Source organism: Phocoena phocoena, chromosome 19, assembly GCF_963924675.1.
Source record: "Phocoena phocoena chromosome 19, mPhoPho1.1, whole genome shotgun sequence".
Classification (NCBI taxonomy): Eukaryota; Metazoa; Chordata; class Mammalia; order Artiodactyla; family Phocoenidae; genus Phocoena; species Phocoena phocoena.
Window position 1 is genome coordinate 57,856,412 of NC_089237.1, and position 19,966 is coordinate 57,876,377.

A 19,966-nucleotide genomic window follows, 5' to 3' on the forward strand; every position below is an offset into this window, starting at 1 on the left:
AAGCTCAAGAATGGACAAAACCGGGCTTCCCTGGTGGCGCAGTGGTTGGGAGTCCACCTGCCGATGCAGGGGACACGGGTTCGTGCCCCGGTCCGGGAAGATCCCACATGCCGCGGAGCGGCTGGGCCCGTGAGCCATGGCCGCTGAGCCTGCGCGTCTGGACCCTGTGCCCCGCAACGGGAGAGGCCACAGCGGTGAGAGGCCCGCGTACCACACACACAAAAAAGAATGGACAAAAGCAAATGATGGTGACAGAAGTCAAAACAGTGGTTCCCTCCGGGGGAGGTACGGGCTGGGAAGGAAACTTCTTGGGCGCTGGCATGTTCTACATCTTGCCTGGGTGCTGACGGTGACACAGATCTAAGCACACGTAAGAATTCAATGGGCCGCACAGCTAAGACTGACATTAATGCACTTTATATGCTGATTTGTAAGTATGTTGTACCTCACTAAAAAAAGAAAGAAAACTGGAGGATGGGTTAAACCAGGGGCAAAGCCCTGGTGCCACCCTGCCAACTGCTCGTCTGGGGTTTTCCCTCATTGTTATTTTTGATCGTGGTAAAATATACATAACATAAAATTTATCATTTTAACCATTTCAAGTGTACAGTTCAGTGGCCTTAAGTACATTACGTGGTTGTACAACCATCACCACCATCTAGAACTTTTCCGTCTTCCCAAACTGAAACTCTACTCCTTAAACACTAACTCCCCACAGCCTACATTTTAAAAAAGGTGGTAAAAGTCTAAATATTAGCCAAGCAATCCTAGTCGAGATCTTTAACAAATGATTAATGTTTAGAACAACCAGTTAACATTGACAGGATAATCTGCGTGCGCACGCCTGCAGTTTACTGGATGTAAATGTAACCACGCTGCCCAGCCAACAAGCATAGGCCACCACAGCTTAACAAAAGGGATGAAATACGACAAGGGTTGACTCAGAGATACCTCAACTGCCTTCTTACACGGACCCCGTGATCGCTTTCCTACCTCCCATTTCAGAGTAATAAGGGTCCCTGCACCCAAGCTCTCCAGCCTCTCGAATTATCCGCCAGGTCATCAGTGTAACATGTATTTAGTACTAAACGACAATAGCTCAGGATGTCAGCACCATTTCCTCAACAGAAAAGAACTATTGTTCACTCGGCCTAGAAGCGTGCCAGGGGCTTCCTGGGTCCCCACAGGGAAATCAATTCTGATCTTAGACTTTGAAAACACCTCAAAGGAAACACGGAAGGGAATTCTTAACGGAATTTTGCAAATGATACGCTCTTGGTTCTGCCTGCCTCTGTCTGGTTCTCCGACATTCCTAAAATCAGTAAGTCTGACGCAAAGAAGTGCGGAATTATCAAACTCTGCAGCAAAGGCCCAGAGAGCCAAGGCTGGGTCTGCAAACCAGGACAGGGCACCCACCGAATGAGAGGTCCCCACTGGCCTCCAGCCATCCCACCCTGGCCCCCATCCCCGCCTGCCCCGGGGCATGGGCTCAGGGGTATAGCTTGCTCCCGGCCCCTTCCCATAGAGCTTGGTTCTTGGTGAGATGGCGGGCGAAGCAACAGAAGGCAGGGGTGGCAGGTGGGAGGTCACCACCCCAGGCTCAGGGCTGGAGGGTCTCCAGTGGGGATTTAGCAGTGCGCAGATGCTGTAGCTGAGGGTCTGCTTTTGTTCACAAGGGCGGCAATGCAAAAGAGGACTTGGGATGTGGGAATTCAACATATGAGGTGCCCAGCAATCCCATGGGAAGCAGCCCACATAGTGGTTAAGATGTGTGCCTGTGGCTCCAAGAGAGGCTGCTGGTGACGGACCCTGCCTCCGCCTCTCCCTACCTGTGTGATGGGGGAAGGTGCTGAGGGCTCCTTGATTCTAAAAGGGAGAAAATAACACACACATCTCCAGGTTTCTGACCCTAATTAAGAACACAATAAATAGTGGCCATCATCACCACCACCACCATCATGATCATTAGCAACACCACCATCACCATCACCACCATCACCACCACCATTATCACCACCATCACCATCACCATCACCGCCATCACCACCACCATCGCCATCACCACCATCACCACCATCATCACCACCACCACCACCACCACCATCACCACCACCACCACCACCACCACCATCATCACCACCATCACCACCACCATCACCATCATCACCACCATCACCATCACCATCATCACCATCACCATCACCATCACCATCACCACCACCATCACCACCATCACCACCACCACCATCACCACCACCACCATCACCATCACCACCACCATCACCATCACCATCATCACCATCACCATCACCATCATCACCATCACCACCATCACCACCACCATCACCACCACCATCATCACCACCATCACCACCATCACCATCATCACCATCACCATCATCACCATCACCACCATCACCACCACCACCATCACCACCATCACCACCACCATCACCATCATCACCATCACCATCACCACCATCACCACCACCACCACCACCACCACCATCACCACCACCAGCAGCAGCAGCATCACCATCACCACCGTTACAACTGTGGGAACTCAGCCAGAAACTTCCCTCTTTGCTGTCTGAAAGCTTTCCTGGTGCTCCTTCCATGATGGTTCTCTGGGCTGGTAGCCACGGCAGCACCTTCATACTTACAAACAAAAGTCTGGAACCAGAGCATGGGGTATTGTTATGTATTAGAAATAGGTTACTGATTGGCTGCTGGGCCCTGGGCAAGTTATTATATAGGGACTCAGTTTCCTCACCTAAAAAACAGAAGCACTTGATGAAATCATCTAAGATCCTTCTCACCTCCTAAATCCTAGCTGTTATATTAGATTTTATTTACTTATTTAGGCTTAAAGAATTTGTTGATCAGGCTTATTGCATATTGTATCGATGTAAAGCTTCTGCTCAAAGCACAAGTACTGTAACGATGTGACAACAACACCACCCCAGGCTCTGGGCTGACAAATAGGAGGGCGTGCCAGCCCCGGCAGGATCCTAGACTAAGGCTGCACTCACTCCCCATCCGCTTACCGCCAGCAGTGGCTGCCTCTGACCCTTCCTTACATCAGAAACACCGGCACTGCCGAGGCACCGCGGTAAAAGCCGAGCATTGTCGTGACTGACTTGATCTAACCTCCGTTTCAAACACGGTGAATTTTGACTATAATCCTAAGGCAGACTTCACATTCATTCCACACGGACAATATGGAAATGCTGTGATGAATCACCTCGGGTCTGGATGAAACTACATTTCACACCAAAAGAATGTGATTCAGGGAGGTCCTGAGAAAACGCCCTTCTCCCCCACCCTTTGCTCTTTTGCCCCTTTTCCCACATTCCTAAGGTGTCCTGTGGGATATGGGGACCATCTGAAATATCAGCTGCTGCTAATAGTTTAAAGGTTCAAGGGCGTTTCGGCCACTGAACAACCTTTCATATCTGATTTCATCCAACTGCCTTCCATCCAGATGTGAGAGCCAGGAAGAAGTGGGCCGGGAGAGTCGGGTCCCGGTGAAAGAACCGAGGGCATCCCTTCCGGGTACCATCACCCCAGGGAGCCCAGAGCAGCCCTATGCACATACCCTGGGGAAGAGAGAGAGAGAAGGGGGGAGCGGGGCCGGAGCAGAGACCCTGGGACTCCTCCCCTCTCACCACGACCCCTGGGGCTGCTCCCACCGTCCTGGACACTGTGACCCGGAAGCCCTACTGCAAGCTGGGCGTCCATCCTCAATACACACAGTGTACTTAGTCCACAGGGCCAGGCTGCACGCGTGTCAAAGCGGAGCAGGCAGGCCTGTGCTCCGAGTTAACGTCCAGCAAAGGGCCTGGTTCCTGTGCAGTGACTCAGAAAACTAGGACGGGAGAGGCGGGTGGCCTCCCGGAGCAGGTGCCCCGGAGCAGGCCTGGAAGACCACCAGGCTTTTATCGGCAGGTGAGGCAGCAAAGCATCCCAGAGGCCGCAGGTATGTGCTAGAGGGTGGGGACAGGCAGCCGGGGAGAGGGGGAGCAGCATGTGGGACCAGGGCAGGACCCTCCAGATTCCCCAGGTCTGCAGCAGTGATAAGGATTCAGACTTGGTGAGCTGACAACGGGGACACCCATGTGTCTGCAGCCAGGTGAACCCTCCGGCTGGGGCTGCGCTGGGGAGAGCCCTCTGTCAGCAGGACCAGAGGAGGCACCTAGGGGAGGTGGAAGGAGGGCAAAGTCGAGTTCTTGCTTTGAAGACACGGAGGACAAGGCTGTTTGGAGGGTCGGGGGCAGAATTCAGGAAACGGACGGGAGCTGATGACATGGGGCGGCGTGGGTCCTTCTAGGTCCTTTACCCACAGGTTTCTTCTCATTCAAACCACAACTCTGCCGTGTTGGACATGAGAAAACTAACATGAGATTAACTAACTCACTCAAAGCTGTAAGGGTGAGGCAGAGCGGGATTTAGGCCCGGCACTGTGTTTCCAAGGGCTTTAACATTCCCGCTGGGCCGGAGACCAACAGGAGTCAGAGGCTCTGGCCATACCTCATGGGGTGAGGGCAAATAAATGGGGCTGCAGGAAAGCCACATCACTTGGGCGGCCCAGATTGGTGACTAAGGACATGGGCTCTAAGTCCAAACTTAGAATCCTGGGTTGGAATCTTGGCTCTGCCTCTTACTAGCTGTGTGACCTAGGGCAAATCACTTTACCTCTCTGTGCTTTGGTTTCTTCACCTAAAAATCAGATCTAGCAATGGTACCTACCTCAGAGTGTAGCTTTTAGGCTTAAATGAGTTAGCCATAGGACGTGCTTAGAATAACAGTGTCTGACACATAGCATGCTTTTAACAGATGCCGGCTATAATCATAACCAACACAACTCATCGTTATTATTCTTGTTATTAAAGGAAAGCAAGAATGAGAAGGGACTGTTTTAGGAAAAGATTAAGGTAATGCAACGGGGGTTCCAGAGGGCACAGTAGAACTTTTTTTTTTTTCTCAGCGGCCATGGCCCACGGGCCCAGCCACTCCGCGGCATGTGGGATCTTCCCCCGTGTCCCCTGCATCGGCAGGCGGACTCTCAACCACTGCGCCACCAGGGAAGCCCACAGTAGAACTTTTTAAAGCAAGTCACTAACCTCCCTGGACCTCAGACTCTCCATCTTTTCATAACAACGTCCAGGAAACATTCATGGTGTGCGTGCTTATGAGGCACCAGGCACAGCCAGGGATAGCAGACACTTCACATGGCTATTGTGAGAAGTGGAAATGAAATATACAAAACGCCTTGGCGCGGGGCACCTGCTCCACACATGACAGCTGTTCCTGAAAGTTCTGTTGCTTCTACACACCATGCTAGCCCTGAAGCCCACTTCTGAGCTCCATTTTACCAGCCGTACCCAACTTACTCTGCCTCTTCGTGGACTTTGGGGTCCCACTCTGTATTATAAAAAGATCTGAGCCCATCCTTTCCAGGTGAAAGGATAAGTCAGACACGTTCCAGGCCAGGGGCATGCCGTCTCTCCCTACCACGCACACGGTGCATTTGGGTGGCAGCAAAGCTTTTACAGGGAGCACTTCATTTCTCCTGCACCTTCCACAGGGAATTCCATCAGAGAAAGAGTCACGGCTTAGAAGGTCTCCCAGGGGGGCAGGGCCTACAGACCCCAAACCGATCCTACCAGTCCTCTGAGGCAAACTGCCGAAGCCTCTCTTACACCGTCACTATTTTTTGAAGGCAACATCTGACACAGAAAGCTATGAGTCTCAGTTTCTAAGTCTTTTTCCTTCTCTGTTTGTGGCTGCATTCTTGGCTTTGCTTCCTAGTCACCAAGTGCAGCCTCGGCACCACTCGAGATTTCTGGTTTGTTATAGAAGATCCCTACGAAAGTGCTGGTGTTGCTTTGATACGCTCGGTAAGTATTTTCACTGTCGCTTCCATTGATATTCAAGCCGCTGAGTACCTGTACCTGAAAGCTGACAAAAGGAAAACCTTTGAACAGCTCACAGGTGAATGTAACTAAGAAATTCCTTCAATTCCACGAAGATGGGGTGGGGGGTGGAGATTCAAAGCTTTCAAATCATCACACAGAACACAACCTGGTCTTTAAAGGGAGATAACATGTTCTGGTTGGAGCAGTGGTTCTCAAACTTGAGAGTCCATCAGAATCCTTGGAGGTTCTGTTAAAATGCAGACGGCTGCCTGCACCCCAGCCCGCAACCCTAGCATCACCACCAAGCTTCCGAATCCCTAGGTCTGGGGCAGGGCCTGAGGATTTGCATTTCTGGCAAGCTCCCAGGTGATGCTGATGCTGCTGGTGTGGGGACCACACTTTGAGGACCAAACGGTTTACAGCAGCACTGTCGATGGAAATATAAGAGCCACAGACCTAAGTTTACATGGTCGAATAGGAACATGAAAAAACGTAAAATGAAACAGGTAAAATTAATTTTAACGATATATTTTCTGAACCCAATACATTCAAAATAGTATCAATCAATGTAAAACACATTAATAAGGTCTTTTACTTCTTTTGTAGTCACTCTTCAAAATCTGGTTTGTATTTTTTTTTTCACCCCTGTGACTCATTTATTTTTTCTTTTAACATCTTTATTGGGGTATAATTGCTTTACAATGTTGCGTTAGTTGCCGCTGTATAACAAAGTGAATCAGCTCTACGTATACATATATCCCCATATCCCCACCCTCCTGCGTCTCCCTCCCACCCTCCCTATCCCTCCCGTCTAGGTGGTCACAAAGCACCGAGCTGATCTCCCTGTGCTATGCGGCTGCTTCCCACTAGCCATCTATTTTATATCTGGTAGTGTATATATGTCCATGCCACTCTCTCACTTCGTCCCAGCTTACCCTTCCCCATTCCCGTGTCCTCAAGTTCATTCTCTACGTCTGTGTCTTTATTCCTGTCCTGCCCCTAGGTTCTTCAGAACCTTTTTTTTAGATTCCATATATATGTGTTAGCATACAGTATTTGTTTTTCTCTTTCTGACTTACTTCACTCTGTATGACAGTCTTTAGGTCCATCCACCTCACTACAAATAACTCAATTTCATTTCTTTTCATGGCTGAGTAATATTCCATTGTATATATGTGCCACATCTTCTTTATCCATTCATCTGTCGATGGACACTTAGGTTGCTTCCATGTCCTGGCTACTGTAAATAGAGCTGCAATGAACATTGTGGTACATGACTCTTTTTGAATTACGGTTTTCTCAGGGTATATGCCCAGTAGTGGGATTGCTGGGTCGTATGGTAGTTCTAGTTTTAGTGTTTTAAGGAACCTCCATACTGTTCTGCATAGTGGCTGTATCAATTTACATTCTCACTAACAGTGCAAGAGGGTTCCCTTTTCTCCACACCCTCTCCAGCATTTATTGTTTGTAGACTTTTTGATGATGGCCATTCTAACTGGTGTGAGGTGATACCTCATTGTAGTTTTGACTTGCATTTCTCTAATGGTTAGTGATGTTGAGCATCCTTTCATGTGTTTGTTGGCAATCTGTATATCTTCTTTGGAGAAATGTCTATTTAGGTCTTCTGCCCATTTTTGGATTGGGTTGTTTTTTTTATATTGAGTTGCATGAGCTGCTTGTATATTTGGGGGATTAATCCTTTGCCCATTGATTCATTTGCAAATATTTTCTCCCATTCTGAGGGTTGTCTTTTCATCTTGTTTATGGTTTCCTTTGCTGTGCAAAAGCTTTTAAGTTTCATTAGGTCCCACTTGTTTATTTTTGGTTTTATTTCCATTTCTCTAGGAAGTGGGTCAAAAAGGATCTTGCTGTGATTTAGGTCATAGATTGTTCTGCCTATGTTTCCTCTAAGAGTTTGATAGTGTCTGGCCTTACATTTAGGTCTTTAATCCATTCTGAGTTTATTTTTGTGTATGGTGTTAGGGAGTGTTATAATTTCACTCTTTTACATGAAGCTGTACAGTTTCTCAGCACCACTTACTGAAGAGGCTGTCTTTTCTCCACTGTATATCCTTGCCTCCTTTGTCAAAGATAAGGTGACCATATGTGTGTGGGTTTACCTCTGGGCTTTCTATCCTGTTCCATTGATCTATATTTCTGTTTTTGTGCCAGTAACATACTGTCTGGATTACTGTAGCTTTATAGTATAGTCTGAAGTCCAGGAGCCTGATTCCTCCAGTTCCGTTTTTCTTTCTCAAGATTGCTTTGGTTATTTGGGGTCTTTTGTGTTTCCATACAAATTGTGAAATTTTCTGTTCTAGTTCTGTGAAAAATGCCATTGGTGGTTTGATAGGGATTTCATTGAATCTGTAGATTGCTTTGGGTAGTATAGTCATTTTCACAATGTTGATTCTTCCAATCCAAGAACATGGTATATCTATATCTCTCCATCTGTTTTATCATCTTTAATTTCTTTCATCAGTGCCCTACAGTTTTCTGCATACAGGTCTTTTGTCTCCTTGGGTAGGTTTATTCCTAGGTATTTTATTCTTTTTGTTGCAATGGTAAATGCGAGTGTTTCCTTAATTTCTCTTTCAGATTTTTCATCATTAGTGTATAGGAATGCAAGAGATTTCTGTGCATTAATTTTTTTGTATTCTGCTACTTTACCAAATTCATTGATTAGCTCTAGTAGTTTTCTGGTGGCATCTTTAGGATTCTCAATGTATCTGCAAACAGTGACAGTTTTACTTCTTCTTTTCCGATTTGGGTTCCTTTTAGTTCTTTTTCTTCTCTGATTGCTGTGGCTAAAACTTCCAAAACTATGTTGAATAAGAATGGTGAGAGTGGGCAACCTTGTCTTGTTCCTGATCTTAGTGGAAACGGTTTCAGTCTTTCACCATTGAGAATGATGTCGGCTGTGGGTTGGTCACATATGGCCTTTATTATGTTGAGGTAGGTTCCCTCTGCCTACTTTCTGGAGGGTTTTTATCATAAATTGGTGTTAAATTTTGTCGAAAGCTTTTTCTGCATCTATTGAGATGATCATATGGTTTTTATCCTTCAACCTGTAATACAGTGTATCACACTGATTGATTTGCGTATACCGAAGAATCCTTGCATTCCTGGGATAAATCCCACTTGATCATGGTGTATGATCCTTTTAATGTGCTGTTGGATTCTGTTTGCTAGTATTTTGTTGAGGATTTTTGCATCTATGTTTATCAGTGATACTGGCCTGTAGTTTTCTTTTTTTGTGACTGTCTGGTTTTGGTATCAGGGTGATGGTGGCCTTGTAGAATGAGTTTGGGAGTGTTCCTCTGTCTGCTATATTTTGGAAGAGTTTGAGAAGGATAGGTGTTAGCTCTTCTCTAAATGTTTGATAGAATTCACCTGTGAAGACACCTGGTCCTGGGTTTTTGTTTGTTGGAAGTTTTTTTTTTTTGCGGTATGCGGGCCTCTCACTGTTGTGGCCTCTCCCGTTGTGGAGCACAGGCTCCGGACGCGCAGGCTCAGCGGCCACGGCTCACGGGCACAGCCGCTCCGCGGCATGTGGGATCTTCCCGGACCGGGGCACGAACCCACGTCCCCTGCATCAGCAGGCGGACTCTGAACCACTGCACCACCAAGGAAGCCCTGTTGGAAGATTTTTAATCACAGTTTCAGTTTCAGTGCTTGTGATTGGTCTGTTTATATTTTCTATGTCTTCCTGGTTCAGTCTCCGAAGGTTGTGCTTTTCTAAGAATTTGTCCATTTCTTCCAGGTTGTCCACTTTATGGGCATATAGTTGCTTGTAGCAATCTCTCATGATCCTTTGTATTTCTGCAGTGTCAGTTGTTACTTCTCCTTTTTCATTTCTAATTCTGTTGATCTGAGTCTTCTCCGTTTTTTTCTTGATGAGTCTGGCTAATGGTTTATCAATTTTGTTTATCTTCTCAAAGAACCAGCTTTTAGTTTTACTGATCCTTGCTATCGTTTCCTTCATTTCTTTTTCATTTATTTCTGATCTGATCTTTATGATTTCTTTCCTTCTGCTAACTTTGGGGTTTCTTTTGTTCTCCTCTCTCTAATTCCTTTAGGTGTAACGTTAGGTTGCTTATTTGAGATGTTTCTTGTTTCCTGAGGTAGGATTGTATTGCTATAAACTTCGCTCTTAGAACTGATTTTTGTTCATCCCATAGGTTTTGGGTCATCGTGTTTTCATTGTCATTTGTTTCTAGGTATTTTTTGATTTCCTCTTTGATTTCTTCAGTAACCTCTGGGTTATTTAGTAGTTTAGCCTCCAAGTGTTTGTATTTTTTACTGATTTTTTTCCTGTAACTGGTATCTAGTCTCATAGCATTGTGGTCAGATAAGATACTTGAGACGATTTCAATTTTCTTAAATTTACTAAGGCTTGATTTGTGACCCAAGATGTGATCTATCCTGGAGAATGTTCCATAAGCACTTGAGAAGAAAGTGTATCCTGTTGTTTTTGGATGGAATGTCCTATAAATATCAATTAAGTCCATCCTGTTTAATGTACCATTTAAAGCTTGTGTTTCCTTATTTATTTTCATTTCGGCTGATCTGTCCATTGGTGAAAGTGGAGTATTAAAGTCCCCTACTATTATTGTGTTACTGTCAATCTTCCGTTTTATGGCTGTTAGCAGTTGCCTTATGTATTGAGGTGCTCCTACGTTGGGTGCATAAATATTTACAATTGTTATATCTTCTTCTTGGATTGATTCCTTGATCATTATGTAATGTCTTGTTTTGTCTCTTGTCATAGTCTTTATTTTAAAGTCTATTTTGTCTGATATGAGGATTGCTACTACAGCTTTCTTTTGATGTCCATTTGCATGGAATATCTTTTCCCATCCCCTCACTTTTAGTCTGTATGTGTCCCTAGGTCTGAAGTGGGTCTCTTGTAGACAACATATATATGGGTCTTGGGTTTTTTTTGCAGTACGCGGGCCTCTCACTGTTGTGGCCTCTCTCGTTGCAGAGCACAGGCTCCAGGCGTGCAGGTTCCAGACGCGCAGGGTCAGCGGCCATGGCTCACAGGCCCAGCCGCTCCACGACATGTGGGATCTTCCCGGACCGGGGCACAAACCCGTGTCCCCTGCATCGGCAGGTGGACTCTCAACCACTGCGCCACCAGGGAAGCCCCCATGGGTCTTGTTTTTGTATCCATTTAGCCAGTCTATGTCTTTTGGGTGGAGCATTTAATCCATTTACATTTAAGGTAGTTATCGATATGTATGTTCCTATTACCATTTTCTTAATTGTTTTGGGTTTGTTATTGTAGGTCTTTTCCTTCTCTTGTGTTTCCTGCCTAGAGAAGTTCCTTTAGCATTTGTTGTAAAGCTGGTTTGGTGGTGCTGAATTCTCTTCGCTTTTGCTTGTCTATAAAGGTTTTAATTTCTTCACTGAATCTGAATGAGATCCTTGCTGGCTAGAGTAATCTTGGTTGTAGGTTTTTCCCTTTCATCACTTTAAATATGTCCTGCCACTCCGTCTGGCTTGCAGAGTCTCTGCTGAAAGATTGACTGTTAACCTTATGGGGATTCCCTTGTATGTTACTGGTTGCTTTTCCCTTGCTGCTTTTAATATTTTTTCTTCGTATTTAATTTTTGATAGTTTGATTAGTATGTGTCTTGGCATGTTTCTCCTTGGATTTATCCTGTATGGGACTCTGTGCTTCCTGGACTTGATTGACTACTTCCTTTCCCATATTAGGGAAGTTTTCAACTATAATCTCTTCAAATATTTTCTCAGTCCCTTTCTTTTTCTCTTCTTCTTCTGGGACCCCTATAATTCAAATGTTGGTGCGTTTAATGTTGTCCCAGAAGTCTCTGAGACTGTCCTCAATTCTTTTTTTTTTTTTTGTGGTACACGGGCCTCTCACTGTTGTGGCCTCTCCCGTTGCAGAGCACAGGCTCCAGATGCGCAGGCTCAGCCACCATGGCTCACGGGCCCAGCCACTCCGTGGCATGTGGGATCTTCCCGGACCAGGGCACGAACCCGTGTCCCCTGCATCGGCAGGCAGACTCCCAACCACTGTGCCACCAGGGAAGCCCTGTCCTCAATTCTTTTCATTCTTTTTTCTTTATTCTGCTCTGCAGTAGTTATTTCCACTATTTTATCTTCCAGGTCACTTAGCTGTTCTTCTACCTCAGTTATTCTGCTATTGATCCCTTCTAGAGAATTTTTAATTCCACTTATTGTGTTGTTCATCATTGTTTGCTCTTTAGTTCTTCTAGGTCCTTGTTAAACATTTCTTGTATTTTCTCCATTCTATTTCCAAGATTTTGGATCATCTTTACTATCATTACTCTGAAGTCTTTTTCAGGTAGACTGCCTATTTCCTCTTTGTTTGGTCTGGCGGGCTTTTACCTTGCTCCTTCATCTGCTGTGTATTTCTCTGTCTTCTCCTTTTGCTTAACTTACTGTGTTTGGGGTCTCCTTTTCGCAGGCTGCAGGTACGTAGTTCTCGTTGTTTTTGGTGTCTGCTCCCAGTGGGTAAGGTTGGTTCAGTGGGTTGTGTAGGCTTCCTGGCGGAGGGGACTGGTGCCTGTGTTCTGTTACACGAGGCTGGATCTCGTCTTTCTGGTGGGCAGGACCGAGTCCAGTGGTGTGTTTTGGGGTGTCTGTGAACTTAGCATGATTTTCAGCAGCCTCTCTGCTGATGGGTGGTGTTGTGTTCCTGTCTTGCTAGTTGTTTGACATAGGGTGTCCAGCACTGTAGCTTGCTGGTCGTTGAGTGCAGCTGGGAATTAGCGTTGAGGTGGAGATCTCTGGGAGAGCTTTTGCCCTTTGATATCACGTGGGGCCGGGAGGTGTCTGGTGGACCAATGTCCTGAACTCGGCTCTCCCACCTCAGAGGCGCGTGCCTGACACCCGGCCAGAGCACCAAGACCCTGTCAGCCACACAGTTTTGTTTTTCTTTAAGGATAATTTGCTTCATGGAGGAAGAAGTATAGGTTCTTCTGACCCTTTTCTATCTTGCTTGTTTCTCTTTAGGGCCTGACAGATTTAGTGCAGCAAGTTAGAAGGGAGAGTAGAGAAGATTCCTAGAGAATGTCTTAGCTACGCCTTCTTGTGGCCACAGGAAGCTGCAGTTGGTCCCGCCATCTCGGGGCAGATCCTTTATTCCCTTCCCAGGACGGCGTATCTGAGGCAGGGCTTAGCAGAGGCGGGAGGTGGGGAAGCCAGCGTCTCTGAGGACATCAAGGAGACATGAAGATGGCGAGGCGACCGCTCTGGTGAGTATTTTGCGCTCACAGCACATGTCAAGGGCTCATCGCCACATGGGGCTGGTGGCTCCTCTATCAGGCAGCGCAGGTGTAGAGCATTCACTCCTGAAGGATAATGACAGGACTGACCGGGTCCCCGAGACTCGTAGAGGACATAAACCTTAAGACTCTGCTTTCCGGGCACCCTGAACCCTGGCCACAGGAGACTGGGCAGGATCAATACATGACTCGCGCCTAGCCAATTCTTCTCTTGCTTTTGTTTTTAAGCAGCCAGAAGCAAAGAAGCAGCTGGGCCTTCCAAGGGATGAGGGAGGCTTGGGCCGGCAGGCAGCCGTGCTTCATACCACGTGCAGGCGACAGAGAAGCAGAGACAGGTGACACGAAGTCCTGGGACACCCCAGTCTATGGTCCTGGCCTATCTGTGCTCCAGTCTTGCACCTTTGGCCTGCACACAGTGACCTGGGAACCTCAGATCTGTTCCATAAATTTCTTTTCTGCTCAAGCCAATGTTTTGTCATTTGCGACCAGGAGAGTCCTGACTAATAGACTTGGGCCGCGTAAGTGGCCGGTGTGACGCAGCCTGTCTGCATCAAAGCAGTCCGGGTACCAGCCTCCCTGTGCTGTGCTCAGAGACACAAGGAAGACTCACAGCAGCCCCTCACACCACCCCGTCCCATCCAGGCTCCTGTTCCCCCACCTTCTCCCCCAGGGCTCCTTCAGCTCAGGCCAGCATCTGCAGTAGGGTATTTCATCCTACTTTTGGTGCATTTGTTTTAGTTTTCCTATTTGGGGCTAGTGAAAACACATCTGTCCATCCCATATGTGTCCATCTCCTACAAAGCAGTCGTAGTAAGACGTTAACTGTGGCATCCAGGTGGTGGGACGCTGTGTTCACTGTGTAATTCAGCTTCTCTGAACGCTCACAGATCTCCGTAGTAAATACTCAGGGGGAAATCTGCTTGCTCTTCTGTCCATCGCTGTTGCCTCTTTCTCTTCTGTTCTCCGGGTTTTTTGTCTTCTTCCTCTGTCCACTGAGGCGGACAGCAGAGACGGTCAGAGCCAGACAGGTACAGGGGGGTATGGCTCTCTGCTATTCTGTCCCCCAAGCCCTATCATCCTCTTTTACAGGGTCGGGCCTGGGAATCCCAAGGACCAGGATGAGAGCTGAGAGTCTCTGCAGGAGTATCTGCTTTGCCCCTGACATTTTCCCCGTGGAACAAGTTTCCAAAACACACACTGATCAAAGGCGGAGCGGCCACCGTTTCATTGTCTTTAGGAAACACACGAGCTTCAGACCTTTTTTGAAACACTGCTTTTAAAATATTTTAATGTATTCCAGAAGCTCTAAGGGTCTGTTCTGGGGGAAATGTATGTATTCATTTAAAATCCATTTTAGGGCTTTCCTGGTGGCGCAGTGGTTGAGAGTCCGCCTGCTGATGCAGGGGACATGGGTTCGTGCCCCGGTCTGGGAAGATCCCACATGCCATGGAGTGGCTGGGCCCGTGAGCCATGGCGGCTGAGCCTGCGCGTCCGGAGCCTGTGCTCCGCAACGGGAGAGGCCACAGCAGTGAGAGGCCCGCGTAACACAAAAAAAAAAAAAAAAAAAAAATCCATATTAGAGATGTCTCCCAAATGTGCTATAGATCAAAGATAATAAAAATTAAAATCATGGAAATAACGGTCAAGTCTGGGATATTAGAATAATAACCCAAATTATAAGTAGGACACTTCATCCACATTTACTCCTTGTGGCAAGTACGGTACTCATCCCATCTCAGAACTCAGGGCAGCTACCTGGCTTGCCTGATGTTTCACAACTAGAAAGGGGCAGAGGTGGGGGTCCCAATGCAGCCAGGGGTCCCAACCCCCTCTCCTCCTGTTCCCACATCCATCACCCCCGGGAGAACAGGTGTGCTCGGGCATTCAATCCACGCCGAGCGCTGCCAGGTAGCAGGTGCTCTCCTAAGCGTGAAGGACACAGCTTGTGACAAACAAAAGAGCAGATGGTCCCGGCCCTCGTGGGGCTTCCAATCTAGCCATGGGGAGACGACAGTAACCACGCAGGTGGGTGTGAGGGTCCTAAGAGCTGAGAAGGAAAATGAGGCAGGGCGGGGAGGATGGGCCGAGGCCACACTTTACACAGACTGGTCAGGGGTGTGCCTGACAAGGTGACCTTGAGCACAGACTTAGGGGAGGAGAAGCAGCAGAGTGCAGGTGGTGGAGGGAGGGATGCCCCAGGCTGAGGGGCAGCTACCACACCTGGCTCGCACGAGGGACAGCGCCAGGGCACCTGGAGGCCGTGTGTCCGGAGCCCGGGCAGCCTGGGGGGCGGTAGGGGTTGGACTTTGCTCCCCTCTGAGTCGGTGGGGAGAGCCTGGAGCATATTAAGCGGAGAAGTGACATGACTTGTGTTGAAAGGACCACTCAGCTTCTGCTGAGAACGGAGCATAGGCCTCAAGTGAAAAGCAGGAAGGTGGTGGCATGTCCCTGGTGGTCCCCAGGAGGCGGTGGGAGCTGGTGGGAGTTGACATCTATTTTTAAGGTAGACAGCATCTTGCCGATGGACCACGGGATGTGAGAAAAGGAGGGTCCAAGGATGATGCCACGGGCTCTGGCCTGAGTGACTAAAAGATGGAGTTGCTGGGGACTTCCCTGGTGGCAAAGTGGTTGAGAGTCCGCCTGCCAACGCAGGAGACAGGGAGTTCGAGCCCTGGTCCGGGAGGATCCCACGTGCTGCGGAGCAGCTGGGCCCGTGCGGCACAACTACTGAGCCTGCACTCTGGAGCCTGTGAGCCACGACTCCTGAGCCCGCGTGCCACAACTACTGAAGCCCACGTGCCGAGAGCCTGTGCTCTGCAACAGGAGGAGCCGCCGCAGTGGGAGGCCTGCGCACCGCGGTGAGGGGTGGCCCCTGCTCGCCGCAGCTGGAGAAAGCCTGTATGCAGCAACAAAGACCCAACGCAGCCGAAAATATAAATAAATAAAATTTTTAAAAAAAGATGGAGTTGCTGTTTACTCAAATGGGAAGAGTCACCAGGGGCAGGGGTGGCAGGTTTAAGGGGGCAGGAGAGATGGAGAGGAGGAAGAACAGATTCAGTTTTGAATAGGTCACCTTCAAGGTGACTTGTAGACATCCGAGAGGTGGTGTCACAAAGGCAGTTGGAGGAGTGCTGGTTGGAGATGCAAATTTGTGGGTCATCCACACATGGTGTTAAAATTCATGAGAGCAGAAGCTGTCACTTAGAACAAGTGTCCTCACCAGGGACGGTGCTGTCCCTCATGGAGTGTGTTGGAAATCTGCGGGGGCATCTTTACTTGCCACTGCAACTGGAGGTGCTACTGACACCTAAGGGACAGGAGGATGGAGATCGTGAACGTGACAATCTTGCACAAAGAATTGCCCTGCATCCCACACGTCTCACAGATTCCACAGACACTCAGCGGTGGAGCGTCTTCTTATTGTTATCCGAGCCAACAGCATCCCTTTGTTTTACATGTAAAAACAGTGTATTTCTTGCACAACTTTAAGATACACTCAACTTTCTAAGAGTAACGAGGGGAGGCTGCACTTGGGTTCAGAACTTTACGAACAGCGCTCAGCATTCAAACCAACACGTCACGCGTCTCCCCCTCGACCAGCCTTCCTGGTACCTGAGACGTCAGCACGACAACCCTGAATCCGTCTGCCCAGAGCTGCCACGCCCACAGGGCTCCAAGGAGCATGGGGGTCCTTCAGCGGAGTCACACGCAGGCAGACGTGGGTAGAAATGCGGTTTACTTACCTGTAAGTGATGTTCCCTTTGTTTGGCTTTTATAGTTAGGACACTACACTGACTTCTCCAAAGTGTGTGTGTAGGTAGGTGACACGGTCTCTGAGTTTCATCTCAGGGTGAGGAAGGAGGCGCCCCAGCCCACCTGATATTAGGAACCCCTGGGGGGTGAGAAGGAGCCAGCAGTGGAGCCCCCAGGGGCTGCCCGGGTCAGGGGAAAGGAACACGGAGAGGAGGGAGCCCAGCTGCAGGCAGGTGGGGAGTTGACACCTGGATTGTCAGCATCCTGGTGACGCTGAGCCCGTCTAGTGGGCGCTGGGGGTAAACTCTGGCTGGAGAGTCCACATGGTCCAGGGCAGGGGATCCCAGTCACCCTGTTGAGCTGTACGTTTCCCCTCTCCACCCCAGGGCACTCCGACTGCATCCCTTTTGCTCTGCGCCTTTAGGTCAAGCAATGCCGGGGCTCCTGGGGCCTTGCTCACTGTCGCGGGGCGCCCAGCAGCCCGGCCCTGTGTGTCCCATCCATACCTTGCTGAGTCGGGACTCAAACGCCAGCGAGGTGGACGACTTGGAGCTCTTCATGCCGGGAGGGGGGGCGGGGAGGGGTCGCACGCGGTCCACCCCACGGCCTCCCCCTCTGGTGACTGGACTCCAGGGCTTGGCTGTACTCCTCATGTTTGTCCCAGTGGGTCCTTCTGTACAAGAGCAGAAAAGAAAAAGCGTGTGTCCACACTTGAACCACCTGCTGAGACATATCACAGAGATCCACCCCCACGCACCACGGGCACCACCGTGGTCATGGAGAACGAGCCTTCGGGATGGGGCTGCACATAGAGCATCTTACTGCTGAGAAGGTACCTTTGCAGCAGGTTTCTTTCTCTGGCTTCACTGCAGCTTTCATGAAACTATTAACAACACATGTGCGGGCTTCCCTGGTGACACGGTGGTTAAGAATCCACCTGACAATGCAGGGGACATGGGTTCGAGCCCTGCTCCGGGAAGATCCCACATGCCATGGAGCAACTAAGCCTGTGCACCACAGCTACTGAGCCTGCGCTCTAGAGCCCGTGAGCCGCAACAAGAGAAACCACCGCAATGAGAAGCCCGCACACCACAACGAAGAGTAGGCCCTGCTCACTGCAGCTAGAGAAAGCCCGCACACAGCAACAAAGACCCAATGCAGCCAAAAATAAATGAATTTTTTTTAAGTGCAATATTACTGATGCTCTGACATTACTCTTTGGCAAAATGATGGCTTCTCCTTGGTCAGGGGCACCTAGCACAGTCTTACTGCATATATATATATATATATATATATATATATATATATATACACCCACATAAAACAGCTTCACTCAGCTTGAGTCAAGACACGTTATGTCCATAAGTCTTGCCGTTTTAGAGTTGATAATTGAGCAACTTAACGTAATTTCCAAGTAGACGTAAGTGAATTACTTGAAAAACAGATTTCACAGAAGCACGGGTTTTTTCTTCTTTTGGACAAAAATGGTATCAAAACTTAAAAGGGTGCCCTCAATAAATCTGTGAAATAAATTTTAAAAAATTAATAGGGCAGCTTTTAATTGGGCAGACCTGACATCACAGGACAGAGTTACCCACCCTAACTAAAACATTCTATGGAAGACAATTTACGCAAAGGAGCAGGATGTGGCTGAAGACCTGGGGGGTGGGGGAGTGTGAATCCACGTCCCAAGGCAAGCAAGACAGCCTGAGTCCTTCGATCAATGCTGAGGAGGTGGGCCGGCCGTCTCTTAACCTCTCTGAGCCCATTTTGTTCTCAGTAGCACAATGGGACCCTGACTCTGCTGTCCCCGTGGACTCTCACGACCAGGGATGTGAGACAGAAGAGCAAAACCGCAGACAAGAAACAAACTGAAAAAAAGCACTTTAAAAAACACCACTAAGGGGCTTCCCTGGTGGCGCAGTGGTTGGGAGTCCGCCTGCCGATGCGGGGGACGCGGATTCGTGCCCCGGTCCGGGAGGATCCCACGTGCCGCGGGGCGGCTGGGCCCGTGGGCTGTGGCCGCTGGGCCTGCGCGTCCGGAGCCTGTGCTCCGCCACGGGAGAGGCCGCGACGGTGAGGGGCCCGCGTACCGAAAAAAAAAAAACAAAAAAAAACACACCGCTAGGAAGGAAATCCAAAAAAGAGGGGCTATATGTATATGTATAGCTGATTCACTTTGCTGTACAGCAGAAACTAACACAACACTGTCAAGCAACTATACTCCAATAAAAATTAAAACAAACAAACAAAAAACACACCACTAGGTGACAGCTAATGCCAGTGGCCGCACTCACAGGACCCGGGGCTAAATAACTGCCCCGCAGGATCGCAGCTGGTGCTCAGCGTCTCTGGGCCTCCTCTCCCCTCACCGCATCCCAGGACACCCTGTCTGTCCCTCTGAGAAAAAGAAAAGGCTGCCCACTGCCCCCAGCCTGGCGCAGTGGGGTCCTCCTCCCATTCTTATCTCCTTTCCCAGGGATACCATTTCAACCCACAGCGTCCCAGCCAGGGCCATCCAGTTCCTGCTCCTGCTTAAAGGGATTAGCTGGTGGCAGGGGTCCAAGACCTGGGGCTTATTCTGCAGCACTGCTATCCTGGCAGCTGTGCCAATGTGGCTACAGGTGAAAATAATATTTTTTAAAAGATTTATTTATTTTTAGCTGTGTGGGGCCTTAGTTGGAGCATGCGGGATCTTTCGTTGCAGTGCACGGGCTTCTCTCTGGTTGGGGTGCGGGGCTTTTCTCTCCCTAGTGCGCTGCCCCGCAGCCTGGGGGATCTTAGTTCCCTGACCAGGGATCGAACCCCCATCCCCTGCATTGCAAGGCAGACTCTTCACCACTGGACCACCAGGGAAGTCCTGTGAAAATAATATTTTTAAGACAGCGATTTGTTTTCTAAAGTGTTTTTGAGAAAAATTATTCACGATTTCAGTTATATGATTAGTTCAATAGTCTCAGCTTGGTTCCAGGTATTATGATTTTTTTAAATTCTGTATTTAAAAAACCACTTCTCGGG

The 19,966-nt window shown here is 48.7% G+C and overlaps 1 protein-coding gene across 1 annotated transcript in view; it reads right to left on the bottom strand.

Annotated features, from left to right (window-relative positions):
* SPECC1 (sperm antigen with calponin homology and coiled-coil domains 1) overlaps positions 1–17,601 on the bottom strand; it is a 181,002-nt gene extending 163,401 nt beyond the window's left edge. The window contains exon 1 of the mRNA XM_065896521.1: positions 17,455–17,601. Within this exon, the coding sequence (XP_065752593.1) occupies positions 17,455–17,601 (147 nt within the window). The remainder of the gene's footprint in view (positions 1–17,454) is intronic.
* Between the last annotated feature and the right edge of the window lie 2,365 nt (positions 17,602–19,966).